The sequence below is a fragment of the Babylonia areolata genome, chromosome 22 (genome assembly GCF_041734735.1).
Source record: "Babylonia areolata isolate BAREFJ2019XMU chromosome 22, ASM4173473v1, whole genome shotgun sequence".
NCBI classification, from domain to species: domain Eukaryota; kingdom Metazoa; phylum Mollusca; class Gastropoda; order Neogastropoda; family Buccinidae; genus Babylonia; species Babylonia areolata.
This window is the reverse complement of record NC_134897.1, coordinates 25,315,165-25,341,174: the sequence shown is the minus strand read 5'-3', so window position 1 is coordinate 25,341,174 and position 26,010 is coordinate 25,315,165. Positions and strand designations below refer to the sequence as shown.

The following is a 26,010-nucleotide window of genomic DNA, read 5'->3' as shown; positions in this document are numbered from 1 at the left end:
AGAACATTCAGTTCTCTCTCCCCCTCTCTGTCTCTCTGTCTCCGTTTATATGTCTGGTGTGCTCTCTTTCTAAGTTCGCCTGTGTTTCGATATCGAAATCGTTCACACACCTCGAATCGAATAAATGAATGGAGGTATAAAGACTTGAATAAATGTCAGTCAATCAATCAACAAACAAACAAACAAACAAGAAAAACGATAAAATAAAAATGAAATGAACCAAAATCAAATAAAGGAAAACAACTTCTATGTGTCTGAATGAAATTAACCTAAGGGTGTTTCGCTGCAGTTCATTTCAAGACGGTAAAGGAGTAAGCATAACAATCATGCTTGTTCACATTGGGCCCTCCGGTCAAGAACATTCATGATGAAGAGATAGAAGAAAACGAAGTGAGAGTCAAATTCACAACAGCAACATCAAATTGACACATGCATGGACAAACATATGGATAGATATCTGTGCACACAACACAATAACGCTGTGAATGAATTACAATGAGTTTCAGTTTCAGTTTCAGTAGCTCAAGGAGGCGTCACTGCGTTCGGACAAATCCATATACGCTACACCACATCTGCCAAGCAGATGCCTGACCAGCAGCGTAACCCAACGCGCTTAGTCAGGCCTTGAAACAAGAAGAACAAAAGAAAACAACCTGTTTCCCTTAGCGGGTAAAAAGGCGCACACAGCTGCAAACCATTGTCACTTAGCGGTTCCCATCACTTTCGGTTTCAGTTTCTCAAGGAGGCGTCACTGCGTTAGGACAAATCCATATACACTACACCACATCTAGCTAGGCAGATACCTGACCAGCAGCATTACCCAACGCGCTTAGTCAGGTCTTGAGTGCATGCTCATATATTTGTGCACTTATCTGAGTGGATTTCTTCTACATAATTTTGACAGTGGATAACACTCTCGTTGCCATGGGTGCTTTTTCAGTGTGCCAAGTGCGTGCTGCACACTGGACCTCGGTTTATCGTCTCATCTGAACGACTTTGATTTTCCAGTCAAACGTGGGAGAAAGGGCGAGACAGGGATTCGAACCCACACCCTCACGGACTCTCTGCACTGGCAGCTGAGCGTCTTAACCATTGTCCCGCCTTCCTACACCCCATCAGATTGCACAAAGGTGTAACAGCCTCAAACTACCCCGCTGCTGTTTTACCCCCCAGGGTCATTTGTGGCCAGTCAAGATCGATCCCTCTAACCCCCAACAGTTGGAAATGAGTCCGTGTCAACGGACGTAATCAAGCTATTAGAAACAGGAACGGCGGTCGTTCTGGGCTAGTCTGTACTGACTCCTCCTCTCCATTATAACTTCACGGAAACAAACGTGGGGAAGTTCTGCTTTGACAGCCTGTGGTGATTCTAACTGGGCCAGATTAACCCTCGGGAGTCATTTCTCAGCACGGTACAGCACATCACAGTACGGCACGGCATAGCACAGCACAGTACAGCGCAGCATATCACAGCACAGCACAGCACAGCACATCACAACACAGCACATCACAGCACAACGCAGCACAGCACAGCACATCACAACACAACACAACACATCAACACAGCACAACACAGCACAGCACTGCACAGCACAGCACAGCACAGCACAGCACAACACAGCGCATCACAGCACAGCATAGAACAGCACAACACAATACAGCACAGAACGGCACAGCACAACACAGCGCATCACATCAAAACACAGCACAGCACAGCACAGAACGGCACAGCACAACACAGCGCATCACATCAAAACACAGCACAGCACAGCACAGAACGGCACAGCACGACACAGCGCATCACATCGCAGTACAGCACAACACAGCACAGAACGGCACAGCGCATCACATCACATCACATCATAGCACAGCACATCATATCACAGCACAATGCAGCACATCATATCACATCACAGCACAACACAGCGCATCACAGCACAACACAGCACAGCACAACAAAGCACAGCAAAGCAAAGCACATCACAGCACAACACAGCACAGAACGGCACAGCACAACACAGCGCATCACAGCACAGCACAAAACGGCACAGCACAGCACGGCACAGCGCATCACAGCATGGCACAGCACAGTACAGCACAACTCACCCAGCTCTCTTCACCGCTCTGCCAGTGGCAAAGCCCAGCTGGTTGCAGACCACCGTGGCATCCACGTCATTCCAGCCGTCATCACAGACCGTGCCCCACTGGTTGGGTCCCTTCAGGAACACCTCCACACGTCCTGAGCTGTTGGTCTCTCCCTCCACCAGCCGGACCTCCGTGATGGCTGAGAACATTTTATGTCATGGGACGGAACGTAAAGCAATGGTTACTTTGCTCTGATAGTTTTAAATGACCAACGAGTTTCCTGTCCAATTCCATGTATGCGTCAAAGTGTGCGGACTGATCCATACACACCAGAAAGATAATTTGTATTTGTATTGCTTTTTCTCGCAACAGATTTCTCTGTGTGAAATTCGGGCTGCTCTCCCCAGGGAGAGCGCGTCGCTATACTACAACACCACTCTTTTTTTTTCCTGCGTGCAGTTTTATTTGTTTATCCTATCGAAGTGGATTTTTCTACAGAATTTTGCCAGGGACAACCCTTTTGTTGCCGTGGGTTCTTTTACGTGCGCTAAGTGCATGCTGCACAAGGGACCTCGGTTTATCGTCTCATCCGAATGACTAGCGTCCAGACCACCACTCAAGGTCTAGTGGAGGGGGAGAAAATATCGGCGGCTGAGCCGTGATTCGAACCAGAGCGTTCAGATTCTCTCGCTTCCTACGAGGACGCGCTACCTCTAGGCCATCGTGAAATCGTTTGAACAAAAAAGAAAGACGATGAAACCGAAAAAAAAAAAGCACTGGCTGAACATAACCTCCACTGTCAGTGTCCCCGATGCCTCGGAATTAGTTTAATCAATCAAACACAATACAAGCAATTAAAACTTCTCACAAATGATTACTACGATGGCTTCAATGAAACAGAGGTAGCCATGGCCGAATCACTGAGTTAGGCGTTGTCATACTACTTCTGATTCATTGTTCACTAGTGGTCAGGGTTCGAGCTCTCGGTCTGGCATGGCGTTGTGTCCTTGGGAAAGGCACTGTACTCCCGATATTCCTCAGACAACCCAGGGGTTAATAAGGGGTACCTGACTTCAGTTGGGGAAGGTTACAGCACCAGCAATGGTGGCATGACTCCGCTTTGCAATGCCGACGAGGCCTAGGGGTACAGTGAATATGAATTCTTGTTGTTGTTTTTGTTAGTTTTGTCGTTCCTTGTTAAAAAAAAAATTCTAACGTGCGCTTGGTGTCTGCTACACACGGGACCTCGGCTTATAATCTCATCCCAATGACTAGCTCCCAGACCACCACTCAAGGTCTAGTAGGGGGGGGGGGGGGGGGGAGTGGGGGGGGGGGGCTGAGGGGGGGTCGGGTGGAGAAAATATCGGCGAGCGTAGGAATCGATTCGATTCCGTGCGCACAGATTCTCACAGCTTCCTACATAGGCGGACACGTAACGTTACCACTGGGCCACCACCACCACTCCACTCAGTAGAAGTAGGTAAGTTGGAGGGGGGAGGGGGAGCGCGGGGGGGTCGGGGGGGGGGGGCAGTCCCTTAAACCATAATTCTTTCAGGGCGCCTTCTAATAGGGTGGAACTCCGAATAAACTTCAACTTCCATGCAAGTCTCGTTTGATCAGTCAGTTCTGGCTATCACTCACCCAGCTCTTCTTGGTAGCACTGCGCGGAGAACGCCCCACCGTACCTGCGGCAGTACCAGTTGTACCCCCACCAGCTGTTGGCCATGTTGAAGCCGCTGGACCGGCACTCTGGCAGGGAGCTCTCGTTGCCACGGCAATACAGCGCGTAGTACCACGCGGGCTCGTTCGCTGATGGAGTGAACCTGTCGTCGCGCAGCACGCACACAAACAGGTCAATAACCCCCCCCCACACACACACACACACGCGCGCGCGCGCACACACACACACACATTATATATATATATATATATATATATATATAGAGAGAGAGAGAGAGAGAGAGAGAGAGAGACAGAGAGAGAGAGAGAGAGAGAGAGAGAGAGAGATTTTGATATACAAGCACATTCGTGTGTGTTTTTTTGTTGTTGTTGTTGTTGTTGTTGTTGTTGTTGTTGTGTGTGTGTGTGTGTGTGTGTGTGTGTGTGTGTGTGTGTGTGTGTGTGTGTGTGTGTGTGTGTGTGTGTGTGTGTGCATTCGGGGATAAAAAAGAAAAGGATAGGGAGAATTACAGAGAGGCACAGAGACAGCGACAGACCCAAAGACGAGCGCAATAGCCGAATGGTTAAAGCATTGGACTTTCAATCTGTGTGTCCCGGGTTCGAATCTCGGTGGCGCCTGGTGGGTAAAGGGCGGAGATTTTTTCGATCTCCCAGGTCAACATATGTGCAGACCTGCCAGTGCCTGAACCCCCGTCGTGTGCATACGCACGTAGAAGATCAAATACGCACGTTAAAGATCCTGTAATCCATGTCAGCGTTCTGTGGGTTATAGAAACATGAACATACCCAGCATGCACACCCCCGAAAACGGAGTATGGCTGCCTACATGGTGGGGTAAATAAACAAAACGGTCATACACGTAAAATGTTAAATGTTACATGTTTGTCCGATTGTGTATGTGTGAGTGCCTGAAATCTGATTGAATGACACAGGAAACAAATGATGAGCGCCCAATGGCAGCCGCCAGTCAGATCTACCTAGATAGACAGCCTGTTGTGTAAATGACCCCGTGTTTGTAAAGTGCTTAGAGACTGGTCTCCGACTGAGGATAGGCGGTATATATAGGTATCCATATCAATTAATCAATCAAAAAAACAAAACAAAAAAACAACAACAACAACAAAAAAGACAGAGAGATACACAAACTAAAAAAACGTAAAACATCTTTCATTACAATACAACACAGTACAACACTGTACAGTAGAATACCATACCATACCATACCATACCATTACTATACATTGTCATACCATACCATGAAATATTACTTCATTAATCCCGTACAGGATACATGTTTTTATGTCTTCTCATGCACATACATTAAAACATACAAACATATCAACATATAAATGCAAGCATAATAACATAATAACATAAAACATGCACATTCTTTAAAAAGATATGTACAGCCTAACAAAATCAATTCAAAATTCAAATGCAATTTTCCCACAACACAGTAACTACTATCACAACAAAATATTTTAAGTTCAACTCCACACAACCACACCCATTGTTTTTCACTGCTAAACTCTTTCCAAAAGATATGTAGGCCTACAGACTAACATTGATTCGAAAATTTTTTTTTTTAAAGCAAATATCATTTCCCACCAGCATGACTGAAACCTGACTGAACGACACAGACAACGAATGATGAGCGCCCAGTGGCAGCTGTCAGTCGGCTCTACCAAGGTAGGCAGCCTGTTGTGCAAAAATACTGTGTTTGTAAAGCGCTTTGAGCTTGGTCTCCGACCGATGATAGGCGCTAAATAAGTATCCATATAACAATCCCCCTCTTCCTCCTCCTCCCCATTATCAGCTACAACCACTAAGAAATCTCAAGTTCACCTCAACACAACCACGCCCATCGTTCCTAACTTCTTCATGGTACACAGACCTGGATCCATGGATGGCCAGTCCACCCCCGAAGCCCAGAGACTTGCAGGCCACCCGGGCCGCTTTGTTGTTGTCGTAGAAGGAACAGAAGTATCCGTACTGACCCATGTACTTCATCTCCACCCGGCCACGGCTTGGGTCCGAACTGTCACCGGTCAGTCGGTACGATATGCCGTCTGCGGAGAGATTGGAAAAATGGGAAATTTTCATTCGTAAAGGCTGTAGCTTCACCGTCATACAATATCTTTGTTCCATACACAAAACGATGCATGCGCGCGCGCGGGCACACACGCAACACACACACAGTTGCTGCACTCTGAATGTAATAGTATCTTACCCACATGTTTTTCTTTTTACATAATAATTGATGTGTACATGGTGATAAGTGAAGGGTGTGTCAGTTTTGTTTTTTGTTTTTTTTGCTGACGGGCATTTTATTTTAAGTGAGCCTAAAGAAAATTTTCTGTTTTTGGTTGAAGCAGATAATAAAGTATTTTGAATTGAATTGAATTAAATTGAATACTCGTTCAAGTATTACAGCTTAATGCGGCCCATAACGTAGTTCTTTCTTGCATCTTAAAAGTTACGTGTATCATGTTCATAAGGATAGCAACTACAAACAGACACATGTTGTACTTTTCTCTTGTCTCGAAGCGACATTTCTTGCATTCACAAGACATTAAGCACTTTCAAGGAGACATACGTCATACTCCTTATTGTCCCTCAGAACTGCATTTTTTTTTTAGTTCATATGGATGACAATCTCAAGCAGACACAAGCCATACTGTTTTCGTTTTCAATCAGATATACACTATACCTCCCCTTTATCTCAAAATCGCATTTCCCACCTTTATTAGATTGGCAACTTCAAGCAGAAAAATCTGTACCTGTTATCATTTTTTGAAGTTGCTTTTCTTGTGTTCATTTGGATGGCAACTCCAAGCAGAAATACCTTTTTTCTCGTCTCTACGGTATATCGAACCCCCAAGGAAAGTGAAAGACAGGCCAAACTAGAAACACATGGTGAAGAGATCTCCAGGCTGACACCAAGAAGACGGGCCTTACCTACAGCCAGACAGAGGCTGGAAAGGGGATTATGAAGGTCTCTGGTTACAGCTGACACCCCAGGAGGGGTGAAAGGCCGAAGTAAGTATTTAATACTAAAAGAGCAAATCACTTTGGTAATTCATATATCTTAAGAACTGCAGACCATTCACACACTCTCTCAAACTACACCCATCATTGCCCAGTAGGAGGAAGGTGGCAGAATTGTTAAGACGCTCATTTGCCAATACAGAATCCGTGAGGGTTTAGGTTCGAATCCCACTCTCGCCCTTTCTCCCAAGCTTGACTGGAAAATCAAACTGAGAGTCTGGTTATTCGGATGAAACGATAAATCGACGTCCCGTGTGCAGCACGCACTTGGCGCACTGAAAAAGAACCCGTGGCAAGCAGTGTCACCCTCTGAAAAAAACAACAAATTCTGTAGAAGGAATTCACTCTGACAGGTACACAAAATATATAAGCATGCACTCAAAGCCTGACTAAGGGCGTTCGGTTACGCTGCTGGTCAGGCATCTGCCCAGCTAGATGTGGTGTGCGTATATGGATTTGTCCGAACGCAGTGACGCCTCTTTGTGAAACTGAAAAAAAATGGAACTGAAAACTGTCCACAGTGTCACTTCGGACCATGCCCCCCCCCCGCTACTCCCTCCGCAGTGTGTCCAGAGGTGACTGACCCGTGTCATTGTAGCACAGCAGTCCGGCCCGGGGAGCGTAGAAGTCACACCAGGCAGAGGTCACCGGGACACGGGGACACTGGTCCAGGCTGTTTTCTGTTCCCCGGCACTTCAGGTCGGAGGTCAGAATGGGCTTCTGGAAGACCTGAAAGGTAACGATGAGAGACGCTGAGCCGTGGGCGGACCGGACCTCCATCAACAAATATTATGCTACAGTTAGATAATCTGTCTGTCTGTCAGTCAGTCAGCTAGATTGTTGGTTGGTTGGTTGATTGATTGGTTGCTTGCTTGGAATATTGGAATCAAACGGAATTAGCGCTATGTATACACTATATTAAAGCATATTACTTAATGTCTACATCCCAACTGAGTTCATGCATTTTGATACCCCTCCGTTCCAAATGTTATTGCAAATGGTTTTAGTTACACGAGGCAACCTGTTTCGAGAAAGAACCAGAGAGAGAGAGAGAGAGAGAGAGGCGGGTTGGGGGATTCATGAAGGAATGACTCAATAATTGTATTCAGGGGTGGAGTGGGGGGGGGGGGTAATCAAACCCAAGAAAAGGAAAATTATTAAGAGGATTAAGAAAAAGAAGGAAACAAACAAACAAAAAAACCCAACAAAAAACCCCAAACAAAAAAACAACGAAAAAAAACAACAACAAAAAACAAAAACAAAACAAAAAGAGAGAAAGAATAAAAGAAAAATGAAGAGACAGGCAGAGACAGAATATGGAATGCAAGAACACATCATCATCTCAACAGGAGAAATTCACACGAGTGCTATGTGGAATATGCTACACAAACAATGCACGAGAATAACAGTCACACAGACAGAATCAGACAGAGACACAGACAGATACAGAGAGACAGACCCCCCCCCCCAAAAAAAAAGAGCACCCCCCCCCCCCAAAAAAAAAGAGCAAAACAACAAAAACAACAACAACCCCCCACCTCACAAAAACAACAACAACAAAGTATTTACTGCCGGCGTGTATCCCCAGTTTCTTGGTGTGTACTTCACTCCCCCAGTGAAGCCCAGCTGTTTGCAGGCCACAGAGACAGTGCTGGTGTCCATGGTGCGGGCACACACAGCTCCCCACACACCGTCCACCTGGTACTCCAGGTAACCGTGACTGGGTTCCCTGGGGTTGTCACGCACGATGCGCACGTTGGGAGCTGGAACAGAGACATGGATATGTATCCCCTGTATTTGTATTTGCATTTCTTTTTATCACAACAAATTTCTCTGTGAAATTCGGGCTGCTCTCCCCAGGGAGAGCGCGTCGCTACACAACAGCGCCCCCGTCCCCTTTTTTTTCCCCGAGTGCAGTTTTATTTGTTTTCCTAATTGAAGTGGATTTTTCTACAGAATTTTGCTAGGAACAACCCTTTTGTTGCCGTGGGTTCTTTTACGTGCGCTAAGTGCATGCTGCACACGGGACCTCAGTTTATTGTCTCATCCGAATGACTAGCGTCAAGGTCTAGTGGAGGGGGAGAAAATATCGGCAGCTGAGCCGTGATTCGAATCAGCGCGCACAGATTCTCTCGCTTCTTAAGCGGACGCGTTACCTCTACGCCATCACTCCACAACGTAGGTTGGGAGCTGGTACAGAGACATGATATATATGTATTCCACGCAGGTTGGGAGCTGGCACAGAGACATGGATATGTATTCCACGTAGGTTGGGAGCTGGAACAGAGACATGGATATGTATTCCACGTAGGTTGGGAGCTGGAACAGAGACATGGATATGTATTCCACGTAGGTTGGGAGCTGGAACAGAGACATGGATACGTATTCCACGTAGGTTTCTATCACAAACCACACATAACCCTGAATAACGAAAAAACCAATACCCTGTATTTGTATTTATATTTCTTTTTACCACAACAGATTTCTCTGTGTGAAATTCGGGCTGCTCTCCCAAGGGAGAGCGAGTCGCTATACTACAGCGCCACCCCATTTTTGTATTTTTTCCTGCATGCAGTTTTTTTTGTGTTTGTTTGTTTGTTTTTCCTATCGAAGTGGATTTTTCTACAGAATTTTACCAGGGACAACCCTTTTGTTGCCGTGGGTTCTTTTACGTGCGCTAAGTGCATGCTGCACACGGGACCTCAGTTTATTGTCTCATCCGAATGACTAGCGTCCAGACCACCACTCAAGGTCAAGTGGAGGGGCAGAAAATATCGGCGGCTGAGCCGTGATTCGAACCAGCGCGCTCAGATTCTCTCGCTTCCTACGCGGACGCGTTACCTCTAGGCCATCACTCTACCCTAACATTCCTCCATCGCTGTTTTTAGTATATGTTTTGCTTGCTCAAATTATTGTTTTCACATTGTATAGCTTCATCGTCTGAAGAAACGTTGCAGAATCCACACCTGAACCCAATGCTTTCAACGTAAATGCAAACCCAACGTTTGAAGACGCAGGGGGCCACTTACATTCTACATGGATGGAATTATTACTGCAGGTGACAGAAGCGTATTGTCCCGAAGAGCAAGCAGGACTGATGTCAAACCGACAAGTGCTGAAGCTCGTTTCAACCCCTTTACAACGAACACTGGCAATGGTGATGTTGGCGTCCACCTTGCCAAACTTGCTGCCCTTGATGAAGGTGCCAAAGTGGAACCCTAGCTCTCGGCAGACCACCTGGGCAGCAGCATGGTCCAACCCACTGTCACAGATGAGGTTCCATTTGTTCCGGCGATAGACCATTACAGCTCCCATTGGAACGTAATAGCCAAGGTTCAGCTTCACTGCAAACACCAAAAATAAGTCTTCAGGTTTTTTAGTAACTGGCAGCAAGAGATGGTGGACATCGTAATACAGTTCACAGGCATGACGTGCTGAGTTAATTACACTGATAACATTACACAGTCTGTTGATACAACTATTTGTATACATTTTAAGGTGTCTCTGTAACTGTAACTGGTTGTGTTGGAACATTACATAGTAAATAGAAATCATTAAACCAATGACTGAAACCTGAGATAAGTGGATTGAAGCGAGACAGCAAGTTTACTTAGTTGTGACAGCTCTTCAAGCAACCAAACAGCGCGGCACAGGTATGCAGCGACTCTTACCATGCCGACCTAAAAAATAAGGTTTCTATCAACATCTTTCTCAATGCCACCTTGTTTTTGGGGGGATATATTACAATCTGTTTCAAACTCTAAAAAAATGCACGAGAAGTTTTCACTCACATTTATCCACGCAGGAGACGTAGGCATCATTGTTGTGCGAGGAACAGCCATAGGAGTAGTACCCATCATCCACAGGGGCGTCACTGAAGCCGTCGTGGGGACACTGGTGCAGTGAGCTTTCCGTCCCTTGACACCTCAGATAACTGAGCCACATGGGGCCCGAACCTCTGGTGCCAAAGGTGTTCCGGATGGAGTAACCGTCACTGTAGCCTTGGTTCCGGCAGAACACCCTGGCCTCTCTGTCGTCCCAATAATACCTGCAGACTGTCCCCCACACCCCTCCAACAGAGATCTCCACCCGACCTTCGTTGGCCTTGGGGACGTCTGAAGACAGGCGGTACTGGATACCTGAAACAGGGTACTTTGTGTTTAAAGGCTGATTGATATTACGAACAAACGCACAGCATTCTGTATGTTTTTTTTAGGTGGTTCTTTTTCTTAGTAGCTGAAACGACAGGCCCCCTTTCCCCTCTTGTAGCTGAAAGGACAGGACTACTTTCCCCTCTTGTAGCTGAAACGACAGGCCCCCTTTCCCCTCTTGTAGCTGAAACGACAGGCCCCCTTTCCCCTCTTGTAGCTGAAACGACAGGACCCCTTTCCCCTCTTGTAGCTGAAATGACAAGACCCCTTTCCCCTCTTGTAGCTGAAAGGACAGGCCCCCTTTCCCCTCTTGTAGCTGAAATGACAGGACCACTTTCCCCTCTTGTAGCTGAAATGACAGGACCACTTTCCCCTCTTGTAGCTGAAATGACAAGACCCCTTTCCCCTCTTGTAGCTGAAAGGACAGGACCCCTTTCCCCTCTTGTAGCTGAAACGACAGGACCACTTTCCCCTCTTGTAGCTGAAACGACAGGACCACTTTCCCCTCTTGTAGCTGGAATGACAGGACCACCTTCCCCTCTTGTAGCTGGAATGACAGGACTACTTTCCCCTCTTGTAGCTGAAACGACAGGACCCCTTTCCCCTCTTGTAGCTGAAATGACAGGACCACCTTCCCCTCTTGTAGTTGGAATGACAGGACTACTTTCCCCTCTTGTAGCTGAAACGACAGGACCACTTTCCCCTCTTGTAGCTGAAACGACAGGCCCCCTTTCACCTCTTGTAGCTGAAACGACAGGCCCCCTTTCCCCTCTTGTAGCTGGAATGACAGGCCCCCTTTCCCCTCTTGTAGCTGAAATGACAGGCCCCCATTCCCCTCTTGTAGCTGAAACGACAGGCCCCCTTTCCCCTCTTGTAGCTGAAAGGACAGGACTACTTTCCCCTCTTGTAGCTGAAAGGACAGGACCACTTTCCCCTCTTGTAGCTGAAACGACAGGCCCCCTTTCCCCTCTTGTAGCTGAAACGACAGGACCCCTTTCCCCTCTTGTAGCTGAAAGGACAGGACCACTTTCCCCTCTTGTAGCTGAAAGGACAGGACCACCTTCCCCTCTTGTAGCTGAAACGACAGGCCCCCTTTCCCCTCTTGTAGCTGAAATGACAGGCCCCCTTTCCCCTCTTGTAGCTGAAATGACAGGACCCCTTTCCCCTCTTGTAGCTGAAACGAGAAGACCCCTTTCCCCTCTTGTAGCTGAAAGGACAGGCCCCCTTTCCCCTCTTGTAGCTGAAAGGACAGGACCCCTTTCCCCTCTTGTAGCTGAAAGGACAGGACCCCTTTCCCCTCTTGTAGCTGAAATGACAGGACCACTTTCCCCTCTTGTAGCTGAAATGACAGGATCCCTTTCCCCTCTTGCAGCTGAAGCGACAGGACCACTTTCCCCTCTTGTAGCTGAAATGACAGGACCACTTTCCCCTCTTGTAGCTGAAATGACAGGATCCCTTTCCCCTCTTGTAGCTGAAACGACAGGACCACTTTCCCCTCTTGTAGCTGAAACGAGAAGACCCCTTTCCCCTCTTGTAGCTGAAATGACAGGCCCCCTTTCCCCTCTTGTAGCTGAAATGACAGGACCCTTTTCCCCTCATCCCAAACAACAACAACCCGGATACACGGGGCATGTGTAAAATTACAAAATGTAACCCGCAACAAAAATAACTGAACGTGAATTATTACAATGATCAAAATTGACACTATGTAAAAAAAAATAGGTGCACCCTTCAACAAGAAATAATCCTCTTCCTCAACTTGTTCTAAATGCACACAGCAGAAGTGTACAAGGGTCCATACACTGCAACAAATGCATTTGTATGTTCCATAAAAATGCCACCAGAAAATAAAGATATGTTCCAACATTTTAATGAAAACACAATCAAGCGATTTCAGATATTTTGACTAGAATTCACGCTTTTGTGAAAAGAGAGTGTGTTTTGGAATATATGATCGATAAGTATGTAAACGATGACTGTGATTTCGCAGTGACTTAAAGAAAGATAATGGCACGAAAATATAATTTTCTAAATGTTGCTTTGCTATACCACGAAACTTGAACCAAGGAAAACATACTGACTGAATGGGTTTCGCCTCCAAACCCCCCTTTTCCCCCCAACATTTTTGTTCTAATCAAGCATGGAAATGACTCGGTGGTGGAGGTGTGTGGCCTTCTGTGGACTGAACTTCCATAGTTCCTTGATGGGCTGCCGGTGCCGAGACGATTGATTGATTGATGTGGATACTTATATAGCGCCTATCCTCGGTCAGAGACCAAGCTCTAAGCGCTTTACATACACGGGGACATTTGCACCACAGGCTGCCTACCTGGGTAGATCCGACTGACGGCTGCCACTGGGCGCTCATCATTCGTTTCCTGTGTCATTCAATCAGATTTCAGACGCACACGCATACACACTGAGACAGACATAACATTTTACGTGTATGACCGTTTTTATTTATTTACCCGGCCATGTAGGCAGCCATACTCCGTTTTCGGGGGTATGCATGCTGGGTATATTCTTGTTTCCATAACCCACCGAACGCTGACATGGATTACAGGATCTTTAACGTGCGTATTTGATTTTCTGCGTGCGCATACACACGAAGGGGGTTCAGGGACTAGCAGGTCTGCACATATGTTGACCTGGGAGATCGGAAAAATCTCCACCCTTTACCCAACAGGTGCACTGAGATTCAAACCCAGGACCCTCAGATTGAAAGTCCAGCGCTTTAATCATTCGGCTATTGTACCCGATGGCAGACGAAGCCGGATGTGACTGTTCAAGGTAAACTCGGGATGAGCGGCTTGGGAGTAATGCCACTGAAACGGTGTAGATGATGGGGCAGCATGATCTATCTATCTATCTATCTGTCTGTCTGTCTGTCTATCTATCTATCTATCCTATCTATAATCATTTTTATACACACACACACAGATACACACACACACACACACACACACACACACACATATATATATATATATGTATATATATATATATATATATATATATATACATATATGCATATACATATATACATTTACACATACATATACATATATATTCAAGCTTTTAAGTGTATATCTTGAGAAGGAGCTGGCTTCCAGAAACATAAAGGAAGATAGTGACGAGAAACACAGAAAAAAAGAAGATTAAGACAGAGAGAGAAACAGCGAGACTGATGGAAGAAACAGCCAGACAGAAGAGAAAGACAGAGCAATCCTGTGAACGAATAATCAGCTCACCACTGTCATTGAAGCACACGGCCCCAGCCAGGTCAGCCTTGCTGCAGTTCCCCAGATGAAGGCGGTCATTAAACGAACAGTCCTCCAGACTGGTCTCGTTGCCCGTGCAGTTCACACCGCTCACCCAGAAGGGGCCCCGACTCCGGAACGAAGCGTAGTTCTGAGAGTAGTGGAAGGCGATTCCGTCCAGGTGACCCTTGGATCTGCACAGGACCTTGGCGTCACTGTCGTTCCAGCCATTGTTACACACGCTTCCTGTGACGTTCATGTGAGTCACCGCCACCACGCCACTGGTTCTGGTGCTGTCCACAAAGTCGAACGAGTAGGCTGCACACAAAAACCGAACCAAACAAACCTGCGTAGAAGAGCACGTTCACAAAAAACAACAACAAAAAACAAAACAAAATAAAAACAAAACAAAACAACAACAAAAACAAAAATAACAAAAAAACAAACAAAACCCTGGACCATCCAGATCATTGTGTTGACATGAAATTTTGTTTATATGTTGTATCCACTAACCCAACTATATGATTTGGCGTTTCAGCATTTTACGTCTTTTATGTATACATTTTGGAAACTATGATTTCCTTATACTGTCTATGTGTTTCATGCCGCAAATGAATTTCCCTTATTGAGATAATGAAGTATTCTGTATTCTATATTTCTCACTATCAATGTCTTGTATCCATCCACTCTATAAGTGCACACGAGCAGTTCAGTTCAGTTCAGTTACTCAAGGAGGCCGCAAAATGAATTTCTCTGACTGAGATAATAAAGTATTCTGTAGCCTGTAATCATCACTATTAACGTATTATATCCACCCACTCTGTGAGTGCGCACGAGCAATGCACCCAGTACAGCAAAGACCCCTCAGAACCCTTCAGCCATATAAAGACTGGAGTTTAAGAGAACCGTTCCCATTCTCTAAATGAGTAAGGCTCGGCACTGATGAAGTTCCAAGTTCCCAAGATGGTGCAGCTCTGAAATGTATCACGAGCAGTCAAGCAATCATGTACATGATACCATACCACCGAGTACTTTTATTGGCTGCTACTGTTTGCAAAGGCAAACCGAACAGGTAAACATTAGACAGAATGATAACGCAGACAGACGCTCAAACCTCCCAAACGGGAGGTTCGAGACGTTTACAAGAAGATTATAGGGGTCTGCATAAATAAATATGCATGCATTACGAAACGACAAGCAAGCGTGTGCACAAACAAACGCAGACACACACGCACACGTATACACACAATCTGTAGAAGTTCAAGAAGTTCACAGTTTAAACTGAACTGGGAAATCCACGTAGCTGACTGGGAAGAGTATTTGGCTCCATACTACTGGGTCAAGATAGGCGATAGAATGCTGACCTTAAAGTCGCTTGTTTCTTCGAGGAATTACCAGCACTCTGTATTGTATCAGCAGCCGAACGTCAAAGTTCCAGAAGGAGAAAACACCGAAAGTAAGTCAGTCACAAAGGCATGGGAGTGCAGTATGTATGGCTCATGATACATAAACACACACGGTAGTCCAAACAAACTCACTGGATTCGTCGATGTAGTCATCGGTGCCAAAACACACTACAGAAGCGTAGTTGCCTGAAGCGCAGTTGCTGTCTCTTTTGATGCAGTCTGCAGAGGTTCGCTCGTTGCCCTGGCACTGCATGGTGTAGTTCAGATGGGTCTGGTAGTAACGCAGGTAGTAGCTGGAGGACCCGTAAGCTGAGCCAGACACGGCTTTCCCATCCACATACTCCAGGTCTTGGCACACACGCCTGTTGACCGACAAACATGTAAGACGTTTAACTTGTACAGCTGCTACTTCCGCTGTTGTAATAATTCCACCACCATAAACAAAACAACAACAACAAAACCAGCAACAACAAAACCAACAACAACTACTACTACGCTATGTCGCATAAGAGCTTTGCTGATGACACTCAACTTCAGCAGTCGGTCTCCATAGCTGAAATTGATGCACTGGTGACTCAAACACGGGAGTGCATTACTGACCTAAAGTGTGACTTGTGCGTGTCCCATTGACCAATGTTCCCCATTGTGTGAGAAAATCAAATATTCTCCACTTGTATATTTTCAGCCTCCTCTTGTTTGATCGTTAACAGCATGTCAGTACATCAAGCTCCGCCCACTTGTTTGATCGTTAACAGCATGTCAGTACATCAAGCTCCGCCCACTACCCCATTTCACCCCGCTGAACCTTGATGAAATGAAACCAGTGCGGCGTTGATTTGAAGTGCAACTACTACTACCACTACTACTGCTTTTGTGCTTTAAACTAATGTGCGTTTATTTCACTGAACCACAATAATGCAGTTCCAAGACAAGAGAGAGCCCAAATCAAGAATGGTGATTAGCATCCTGACCAGTAACCTGCATCTTATCGCAGTACAGCAACAGGTCTTCACTGACAAGCATATCAGTCAGCAGTAGTCAATGGGTTAATTGACTTATTTCACACAAGTAATTGAAATGCTATTAAAAACAACAACAACAACAACAAAAGAACAGAAAAAACAACAACAACAACAACAAAACACCAAGATCTGTTTTTCATTTCCAAAATCGAAAGAAACGAAAATCATAAAACTACCAAACAAATGTATAGAGAACATGCTTCTAACTTCTGTCGTGCCTTTTTAAACGACTGTCAACAACAACAACAACAACAACAACAAAAGAAGAACACAGAGGAAAAGATGGATGCAGGAAAAATTAATAGAATACAAGAAGACGGAGAAGAAGAAGAAGAAGAAGAAGTGAGAGAGAAGACGGTTTGGGAACAAAAGAGAAAGGTAAGGTACCCACTTCGCCGTGACGTCATCAAATCCTGTGTCACACAGGTTGAACCACGTGCCATTATGATAGAACTGCACAACGCCCTGTCTCACGGACGGATCGTAGCTGCCTCCAATCCGTACTGCGCGAGAGAAAAACAACAACAAGAATTGATAAACATAAATGAAAGAACGATGTAAACGACAGAGTTTGTCCTTATTTTGTGAACAAGGATACGCGCCTGATGTTATCTTGGATGTGAAAACATGTCGTGAAAAGTATAAACTTGAATGTTGGCGGCATTAATATCTCCTCTTGAAAAAAAACAGAAAACAGAAAAAAGGTCAGATTAACATACCCTCTCCCCTTCTCGAAACAACTGAAAACAAAAACAAAAAAACAACCCTGACAATGCAATACACTGTGTAATCTTTAAAAGAAACCTTACCATCATTACAAAACAAAAAAACAAAAAGCAGCGGTATGGACACATTAACACGAATAAAAAGGGTGGCGCTGTACTGTGGAGATGGGCTCTTTACGGGGAAAGCAGTCACAATTTTACACAGAGAAATCTGTTGTGACAAAAAAAGGTAATACAGAGTAAAAATGAATACAGTATGATACGACAAGACACGACATGACACGACAAAAGAACACAGCACAGCACAGCACAGCACAGCACAATACAATACAAGGCAATGTAATGCAATGCGATACGACACAATCAGATGCAATGCAATACTATCTGATGAGATGCAAGACCAGACCAGACCCGACCAGACCAGACAATACAATGCAATACCATACCATACTATACCACACAATACAAACGATTAGAGATCTGCGGTCGGCACATGGTCTCTCTAACCAGTTTATGTATTTGATGCCATGTTCTTTAAAGCTGAATGTGACAGACCAGTGTCTTTGCCTGGAAGTATTACCACTTTGTGTTTTGCACAGATGTATGGAGAACAAGAGCGCCTTGAATACTACGCGTACGTGTAATTTAATGTATAATGTCCCTATTGTATTCATGCATTCTGTAAAAAAGAAAAGAAAAAGAAAAAAGGAGGACAATAAAAACACCCCCCCCCCAAAAAAAAAAAGAAAAAAAAAGAGAAAGAAAGAACACCCCCACCCCCTCCTACCAGTCATGTACGTCAGCATTGTATCAGAATCAGAATATCACTATTTTCCTCCTCACCATCATCGAAGCAGATGACGTTGGCGTCATAGCGGTGGGTACAGCGCCAGTACGTGGCCGTTTTCCACCCGGTGTGCGGGCACTGGTCCAGACTGGCCTCGTCCCCTCGGCACACGATGTTGGTCTGGTAGATCTTGCTGGGTGGGTTCGGGTAGCCGCTGGAGCGGTAGTCCACCCGGCCCTCGTTGAAGCCTCGGGAGCGGCAGAAGACCTTGGCCTCGGCCCACCCGAAATGGACCCGGCACACCGAGCCCCACTCCCCGTCCATCGCCACTTCCACGCGACCTTTGGTGCGGGAGTTCCCGCCTTGTAGCCGGTAAAAGATGCCTGTGTTTTGTGTGTGTGTGTGTGTGTGTGTGTGTGTGTGTGTGAATCACAATCAGAATCAGAATCCGATGCATGTTGAATAGTCGTGAAAACCATGTATAAAGGTTTACAAACAACAACAACAACGACAAAACTACACAACACTACGCAAGTACCCATCCTCACTACACAACACCCACACACCCACTCACCCTCACTACACAACATCTACATCCACACACACCCTCACTACACACCCCCCCCCCCCCGCCCCCCCACACACACACCTTCACTACACAAACCTCTGACACACACCCTCACTACACAACACCCACATCCGCACACACCCTCTCTACACAACACACACACACACCCTCACTACACAACAACTACATCCACACACATCCTCACTACACAACACCCACACACACACCCTCACTACACAACACCCACACACACACCCTCACTACACAACAACTACATCCACACACACCCTCACTACACAACAAACTAATCCACACACACCCTCACCTACACAAACACCCACACCACACCCTCACTACACAACAACTATCACCCACTCACACCCACACTGCACAGCACCCACACACACAACCCTCACAACACAACAAAACATCCCACACACCCTCCACTACACAACACCACCACACACACACCCTCTACACAACCAACTCCACCCACACACACCCTCACTCACGGCACCCACACACACACCCTCACTACACAACATCCACAAACAAACACACCCTCTCACTACACAACAACTACTCCACAGGACATCCCACTCCACAACACCCACACACCCAACCCTCACTACAAACAAAAATCCCCAACACCCCTCACTACACAACAACTACATCTACCACACACCCATCACTACACAACAACTACATCCCACTCACACCCTCACTCACACCAACACCCACACACACACCCTCACTACACAACAACTACACCCACACACACCCTCACTACACAACACCCACACACACACCCTCACTACACAACAACTACATCCACACACACCCTCACTACACAACACCCACACACACACCCTCACTACACAACAACTACACCCACACACACCCTCACTGCACAGCACCCACACACACACCCTCACAACACAACAACTACATCCACACACACCCTCACTACACAGCACCCACACACACACCCTCACTACACAACAACTACACCCACACACACCCTCACTGCACGGCACCCACACACACACCCTCTCACTACACAACAACTACATCCACACACATCCTCACTACACAACACCCACACACCCACCCTCACTACACAACAACTACATCCTCACTACACAACAACTACATCTACACACACCCTCACTACACAACAACTACATCCACACACACCCTCACTACACAACACCCACACACACACACCCTCACTACACAACATCCACACACACACCCTCACTACACAACATCCACACACACACCCTCTCACTACACAACAACTACACCCACAGACACCCTCACTACACAACAACTACATCCACAGACACCCTCACTACACAACAACTACATCCACAGACACACCCTCACTACACAACAACTACATCCACACACACTCTCACTACACAACACCAACACACACCCTCACTACACAACACCCACACACACACCCTCACTACACAACACCCACAGACACACACTCACTACACAACACCCACAGACACACCCTCACTACACAACACCCACACACACACCCTCACTACACAACAACTACATCCACACACATCCTCACTACACAACACCCACACACCCTCTCACTACACAACACCCACACACACACACTCACTACACAACACCCACACACCCACCCTCACTACACAACACCCACACACAACCCCACCCACCCTCAGTGCTGGTACACAACACCCCAGCCGGCATCCCGCTCCGGCAGCGAGTGGCGTCGCTCTTCGGACAGTCCTCCAGGCGCGACTCGTTTCCCCGGCAGTTGACGTTGGTGACCCAGAAGGGGCCTCCCCCGGAGTAGTAGGAGTTGAAGAAGAAGTGCTCGTAGGCCTGCCCGAACTGGAATCCCCGCTGCCTGCAGAAGACCTTGGCGTCCTGGTTGTCCCAGCCGTCGCTGCAGACACGGCCGGTGATGTTCATGTGGGTCACTTTCACCTCCCCCGTGTTGTTGCTTGGGCCTCCCTCCAGGCTGTAGGTAAAGTCTGGAACATGGGTCACGCATGTGTGAACTGAATTTCTTCTTCTTCTTCTTTTTCCTCCTCCTCTTCTCCTTCTTCTTCTTCCTCCTCCTTCTCTTCTTCTTTTTCTTCATCTTCAAGACAGGACAGACAAACCGACGTAACATACATACAAAGGGACCGACAAGACAGACAGATAAGACAAAGACAAGACAGATATACAAGACATAGACAGACATGACAGACAGGCAGGACAAACAGGGCAGACGAAGAAGACAGACAGACAGACAGACAGACATGACAATATAAGACAAGACAGACATACAACACAGCCAAGACAAGACAGACAGATAAGACAAACAAGACATAAACAGACAAGACAGACAGTAAGACAAAGACAAGACATATATACAAGACAAGACAGACAGACAGACAAACAAGACATAGATAGACAAGACAGACAGATAAGACAAAGAGACATATATACGAGACAAGACAGACAAGAGAAACAAAACAAGACAGACAGACAGACAGATAAGACATAGATAGACAAGACAGACAGATAAGACAAAGAGACATATATACGAGACAAGACAGACAATAGAAACAAGACAAGACAGACAGACAGACAGACAAACAAGACGCATACAGACAAGACAGACAGAAAAGACAAAGACAAGACATATATACAAGACAAGACAGACAGGAGAAACAAAACAAGACAGACAGACAGACAAACAAACAAGACATAGACAGACAAGACAGACAGATGAGACAAAGACAAGACATATATACGAGACAAGACAGACAATAGAAACAAGACATAGACAGACAAGACAGACAGACAAACAAACAAGACATAGATAGACAAGACAGACAGTAAGACAAAGACAAGACATATATACAAGACAGAACAGACAAGAGAAAAAACAACAACAACAGACAGACATACAAGACATAGACAGACAAGACAGACAGTAAGACAAAGACAAGACATATATACAAGACAAGACAGACAGACAAACAAACAAGACGCATACAGACAAGACAGACAGATAAGACAAAGACAAGACATATATACGAGACAAGACAGACAAGAGAAACAAAACAAGACAGACTGACAGATAAGACAAACAAGACATAAACAGACAAGACAGACAGTAAGACAAAGACAAGACATATATACAAGACAAAACAGACAGACAAACAAACAAGACATAGATAGACAAGACAGACAGATAAGACAAAGACAAGACATATATACGAGACAAGACAGACAATAGAAACAAGACAAGACAGACAGACAGACAGACAAACAAGACGCATACAGACAAGACAGACAGATAAGACAAAGACAAGACATATATACGAGACAAGACAGACAGGAGAAACAAAACAAGACTGACAGACAGACAAGCAAACAAGACATAGACAGACAAGACAGACAGATAAGACAAAGACAAGACCTATATACAAGACAAGACAGACAAGAGAAACAAAACAAGACAGACAGACAGACAGACAGACAGACAAAACAAACAAGACATAGACAGAAGATAAGACAAAGACAAGACCTATATACAAGACAAGACATACAAGCGAAACAAAACAAGACAGACATACAGACAAACAAGACAGACAGACAAAAACAAGACAGACAGACAAAACAAACAAGACAAGACAACTCCCCATACCGGTAGGGCGCGTCCCGTTGTAGCAGGCCACAGCCACACTGTTGCCGGAGCAGGTGTGCCGCCTGGGGACCTGGTGGGGGCAGAGGGTCAGGTCCCTCTCCGAGCCCCCGCACTGCACGCTGTCCATCAGCGGGAAGATGGTCCGCCCGTAGGCCCCGCAGCAGAGATGGACCCCGTTCTCGTAGCCCAGGTTTCGGCAGGTAATGCCTGAATGGGTGGAGTAACAAATAGTAAAGAGTGGTAACTCTCTCTCCATTCACAAGGTAAACGAATGATGAGCGTCCAGTGGCAGCCGTCAGTCGGCTCTACCCAGGTAGGCAGCCTGTTGTGCAAATGATCCCGTGTTTGTAAAGCGCTTAGAGCTTGGTATCCAACCGAGGATAGGCGCTATATAAGTATCGATATTAATCAATCCCCCCCCCGCCTCCCCCCCTCCACCCCCAACAACTTTAGAAGGTGGAGTGTTTGAAACCCAAAAGACTTTGTTCAAAGGAACTCCAAAAAACACAGCTACACAACCGATAATCAAAGCCCCCAAAGCTAAGCTTATAATAACCGTACTCTAAAATGAACAAAGCCCAACATGCTAAGAATATAACCGTACTCTAGAATAAACAAAGCACAACAAGTTTAACTTATAACCGTACTCTAAAATGGACAAAGCACAACATGCTAAACTTATAAACCGTACTCTAAAATGGACGAATACAAAATCTAAACATATAATCATACTCTAATATGGATTAAGCACAGCATCCTAAGCTTATAAACGTTCTCTAGAATGAACAAAGCACAACATGCAAAACTTATAACCACACTCTAAAATGGACGAAACACAAGCTAAGCATATAACCGTACCTTGATATGGATTAAGCACAACATGCTAAGTTTATGACCGTACACTAAAATGGACAGGGCCCAACGTGCTAATCTTATAACTGTACTCTAATACGGACAAAGCACAACAAGCTTAGCTTATAGCCGTACTCTAAAACGGACAAAGCGCAACAAAACTAAGCTTATAACCGTGCTCTGAAAATGAACAAAGCACAACAAAACAAAGCTTATAACCGTGCTCTGAAAATGAACGAAGCACAACAAAACAAAGCTTATAAACGCTCTCTGAAAATGGACAAAGCACAACAAAACTAAGCTTAAAACCGTACTCTGAAAATGAACACAGCACAACAAAACAAAGCTTATAACCGTGCTCTGAAAATGGACAAAGCACAACAAAACAAAGCTTATAACCGTGCTCTGACAATGGACAGTGGAGTGAAGGTTTGGAGAGTGGCGGGGTGGGGGTGGGGTATCAGAAAGGGCGAAACATGCGCGAGGTTGAAATTAATTTTCTTCTCTGCCCGTATCTCTACTAATCCTTGTGAGTGGGGACGTAGAATCATGCGCCTGCACACGCGCGTGATTGAACTCACGCGTGCAGTGATGTAGCGGGAATATAATTATAATCATGTCATACTAATAGTGACAAAATTGGAGGGGTAGAGGAAGCTGTGTGTGTGTGTAGTGTGTGTGTGTGTGTGTGTGTGTGTGTGTGTGTGTGTGTGTGTGTGTGTGTGTGTGAGGGAGAAAGATTGGACAGACGCAAAGACAGACAGACAGAGAGAGAAAGAGAGAGAGAGAGAGTGAGTTTGTGTACACATACAGGCGTACAGAGAGAGAGGGAGAGAGAGGGAGGAGAGAGAGGAGAGAGAGAGAGAGAGAGAGAGAGAGAGAGAGAGAGAGAGAGAGAGAGACTTACAACGCCATGCAAGCAGTCGAGAAATAACACACACATATGTAAAAGCGACGAAGAGCACACGCATACACATGCGTACACGTACATCCACCACCTACGCACCCTCTCTTCACACACACACACACACACACACACACACACACACACACACAGAGAAACATATCGCTCCCTCCCCCTTCCCCGAACAGATTAGTATAAGCTGACAGCGAGAAATGACTGACTACCTACCTAACTAATTACCAAACTAACTACCTAACTACGAAACAAACGAACTAACTGTTATTATTGTTGGCGATGACATTGGGATCGAAGATATATGTTTAGGTTGCACAGTTCAGTCCTCCTCGAGTGAGATCACGCGGATGATTTGCTAACTAACTAACTAACTAACCACCCAAACAATTAATAACTAACTAACCACCCAAACAACTAAGTAACTAACTAACTACCTAGCTACCCAACCAGCTAACTAAATAACTAACCACCCAACTAACTAACAAACTAACTAATCAACCACCAACCAACCAACCAACCAACTAACTAACTAACTAACTAACTAAGTAACTAACTGACGACCCGTCTACCCACTAACTAACTAACTATACAAACTACCTAACTAACTACTGACGGGTGTTGGTGTCAGTCCACTGGTGGTCGCAGACGGAGCCCCACTTGTCGTTGATGTTCACCTCCACCACACCCGTCGACACGTAGTTCCCGCGGGACAGGCGCACTGCAACGAGCGGACACACACACACACACACACACACACACACATGTATATATATATATATATATATATATATATATATATATATATATATGTATATATATATATATATATATATATATATATATATAGCGACCACCCTGGAGGCGCGGGTTCGAACCTGCTGAGGACCAGGAAAACTGAAAAAAAGAAAAAGGCCGCAATACAAAGGAATCCATGAATCATGACATGTGTGCGGCCCGGCCCCCTTAGTGTGTAAGGAGTTCAATATCGAAACACGTGACTGAGGGGGCTTCTTCTCTGAAGGCCTTGTACTGTTCAGCTCTCCTTAGAGTTTCTTATCAATACACACACACGCATACACACACATAAACACACATGCACATAAACACACACACACACATACACACACACACGGTTTTAGAAGAAAAAATGTATTTCTTACCTGATCGACACCCCAACCAATCACATATTCACTCATTGAACGAACAAAGCATGCGAGCGAGCACCCATCCACCCACACAACCAGCCAGCCAACCATAATGACCAATAACCCTGAATCGAACCAATCAACCAACCGGCCACTCCACCAACCAACCAACTAACCATCTGGGCGACCATCCAACCAGCCAACTACCCAACCAAATAAAGTGTTTTTGCTCTCTGCGTGCGTATAACACTGACAAAAGGGTTCGGACTGTATGCTGAAGTCAAAACATCATTATTTTACGGGAAAGCTGAACGCATTGTATCACACACGTGGATATAGGTCGAAGACAAATTAATACGTATCTCAGGACACGCATTTGTGTGTGCTGACCTTCGTGATTGCAGACCACATTGGCATCAGAAGCGTAGAAGTTCTGGTAATCAAAGTAGTTGAAGCATTCGAACAAGGTTCTCTCATAGCCGCGACACCGCACGTAATTCAACCAGATCTGAAACAGCGGCGATTATGATGATGACGACGACGACGACAACATTAACAATAACAACAATGATAACAATAACAACAACAACGATAATGATAACAATCACAACCCATTCACCATCTTGTATTTAAAAAACAACAACAAAAATCCCAAAACAACAACAAAA

The 26,010-nt window shown here is 45.6% G+C and overlaps 1 protein-coding gene across 1 annotated transcript in view; it reads right to left on the bottom strand.

Moving 5' to 3' along the window:
• Nucleotides 1–26,010, bottom strand: part of LOC143297444 (scavenger receptor cysteine-rich domain-containing protein DMBT1-like) — an 80,746-nt gene that overhangs the window by 4,395 nt on the left and 50,341 nt on the right. Inside the window, exons 27-41 of the mRNA XM_076609815.1 lie at nt 25,733–25,850; nt 24,811–24,915; nt 22,427–22,633; nt 20,436–20,756; nt 18,221–18,547; nt 17,044–17,155; nt 15,763–15,992; nt 14,216–14,542; nt 10,605–10,952; nt 9,843–10,157; nt 8,383–8,576; nt 7,398–7,542; nt 5,660–5,834; nt 3,727–3,908; nt 2,107–2,284 (exon numbers count right to left, since the gene is read on the bottom strand). Coding sequence (XP_076465930.1) covers nt 2,107–2,284; nt 3,727–3,908; nt 5,660–5,834; nt 7,398–7,542; nt 8,383–8,576; nt 9,843–10,157; nt 10,605–10,952; nt 14,216–14,542; nt 15,763–15,992; nt 17,044–17,155; nt 18,221–18,547; nt 20,436–20,756; nt 22,427–22,633; nt 24,811–24,915; nt 25,733–25,850 — 3,284 coding nt within the window. The remainder of the gene's footprint in view (nt 1–2,106; nt 2,285–3,726; nt 3,909–5,659; nt 5,835–7,397; nt 7,543–8,382; nt 8,577–9,842; nt 10,158–10,604; nt 10,953–14,215; nt 14,543–15,762; nt 15,993–17,043; nt 17,156–18,220; nt 18,548–20,435; nt 20,757–22,426; nt 22,634–24,810; nt 24,916–25,732; nt 25,851–26,010) is intronic.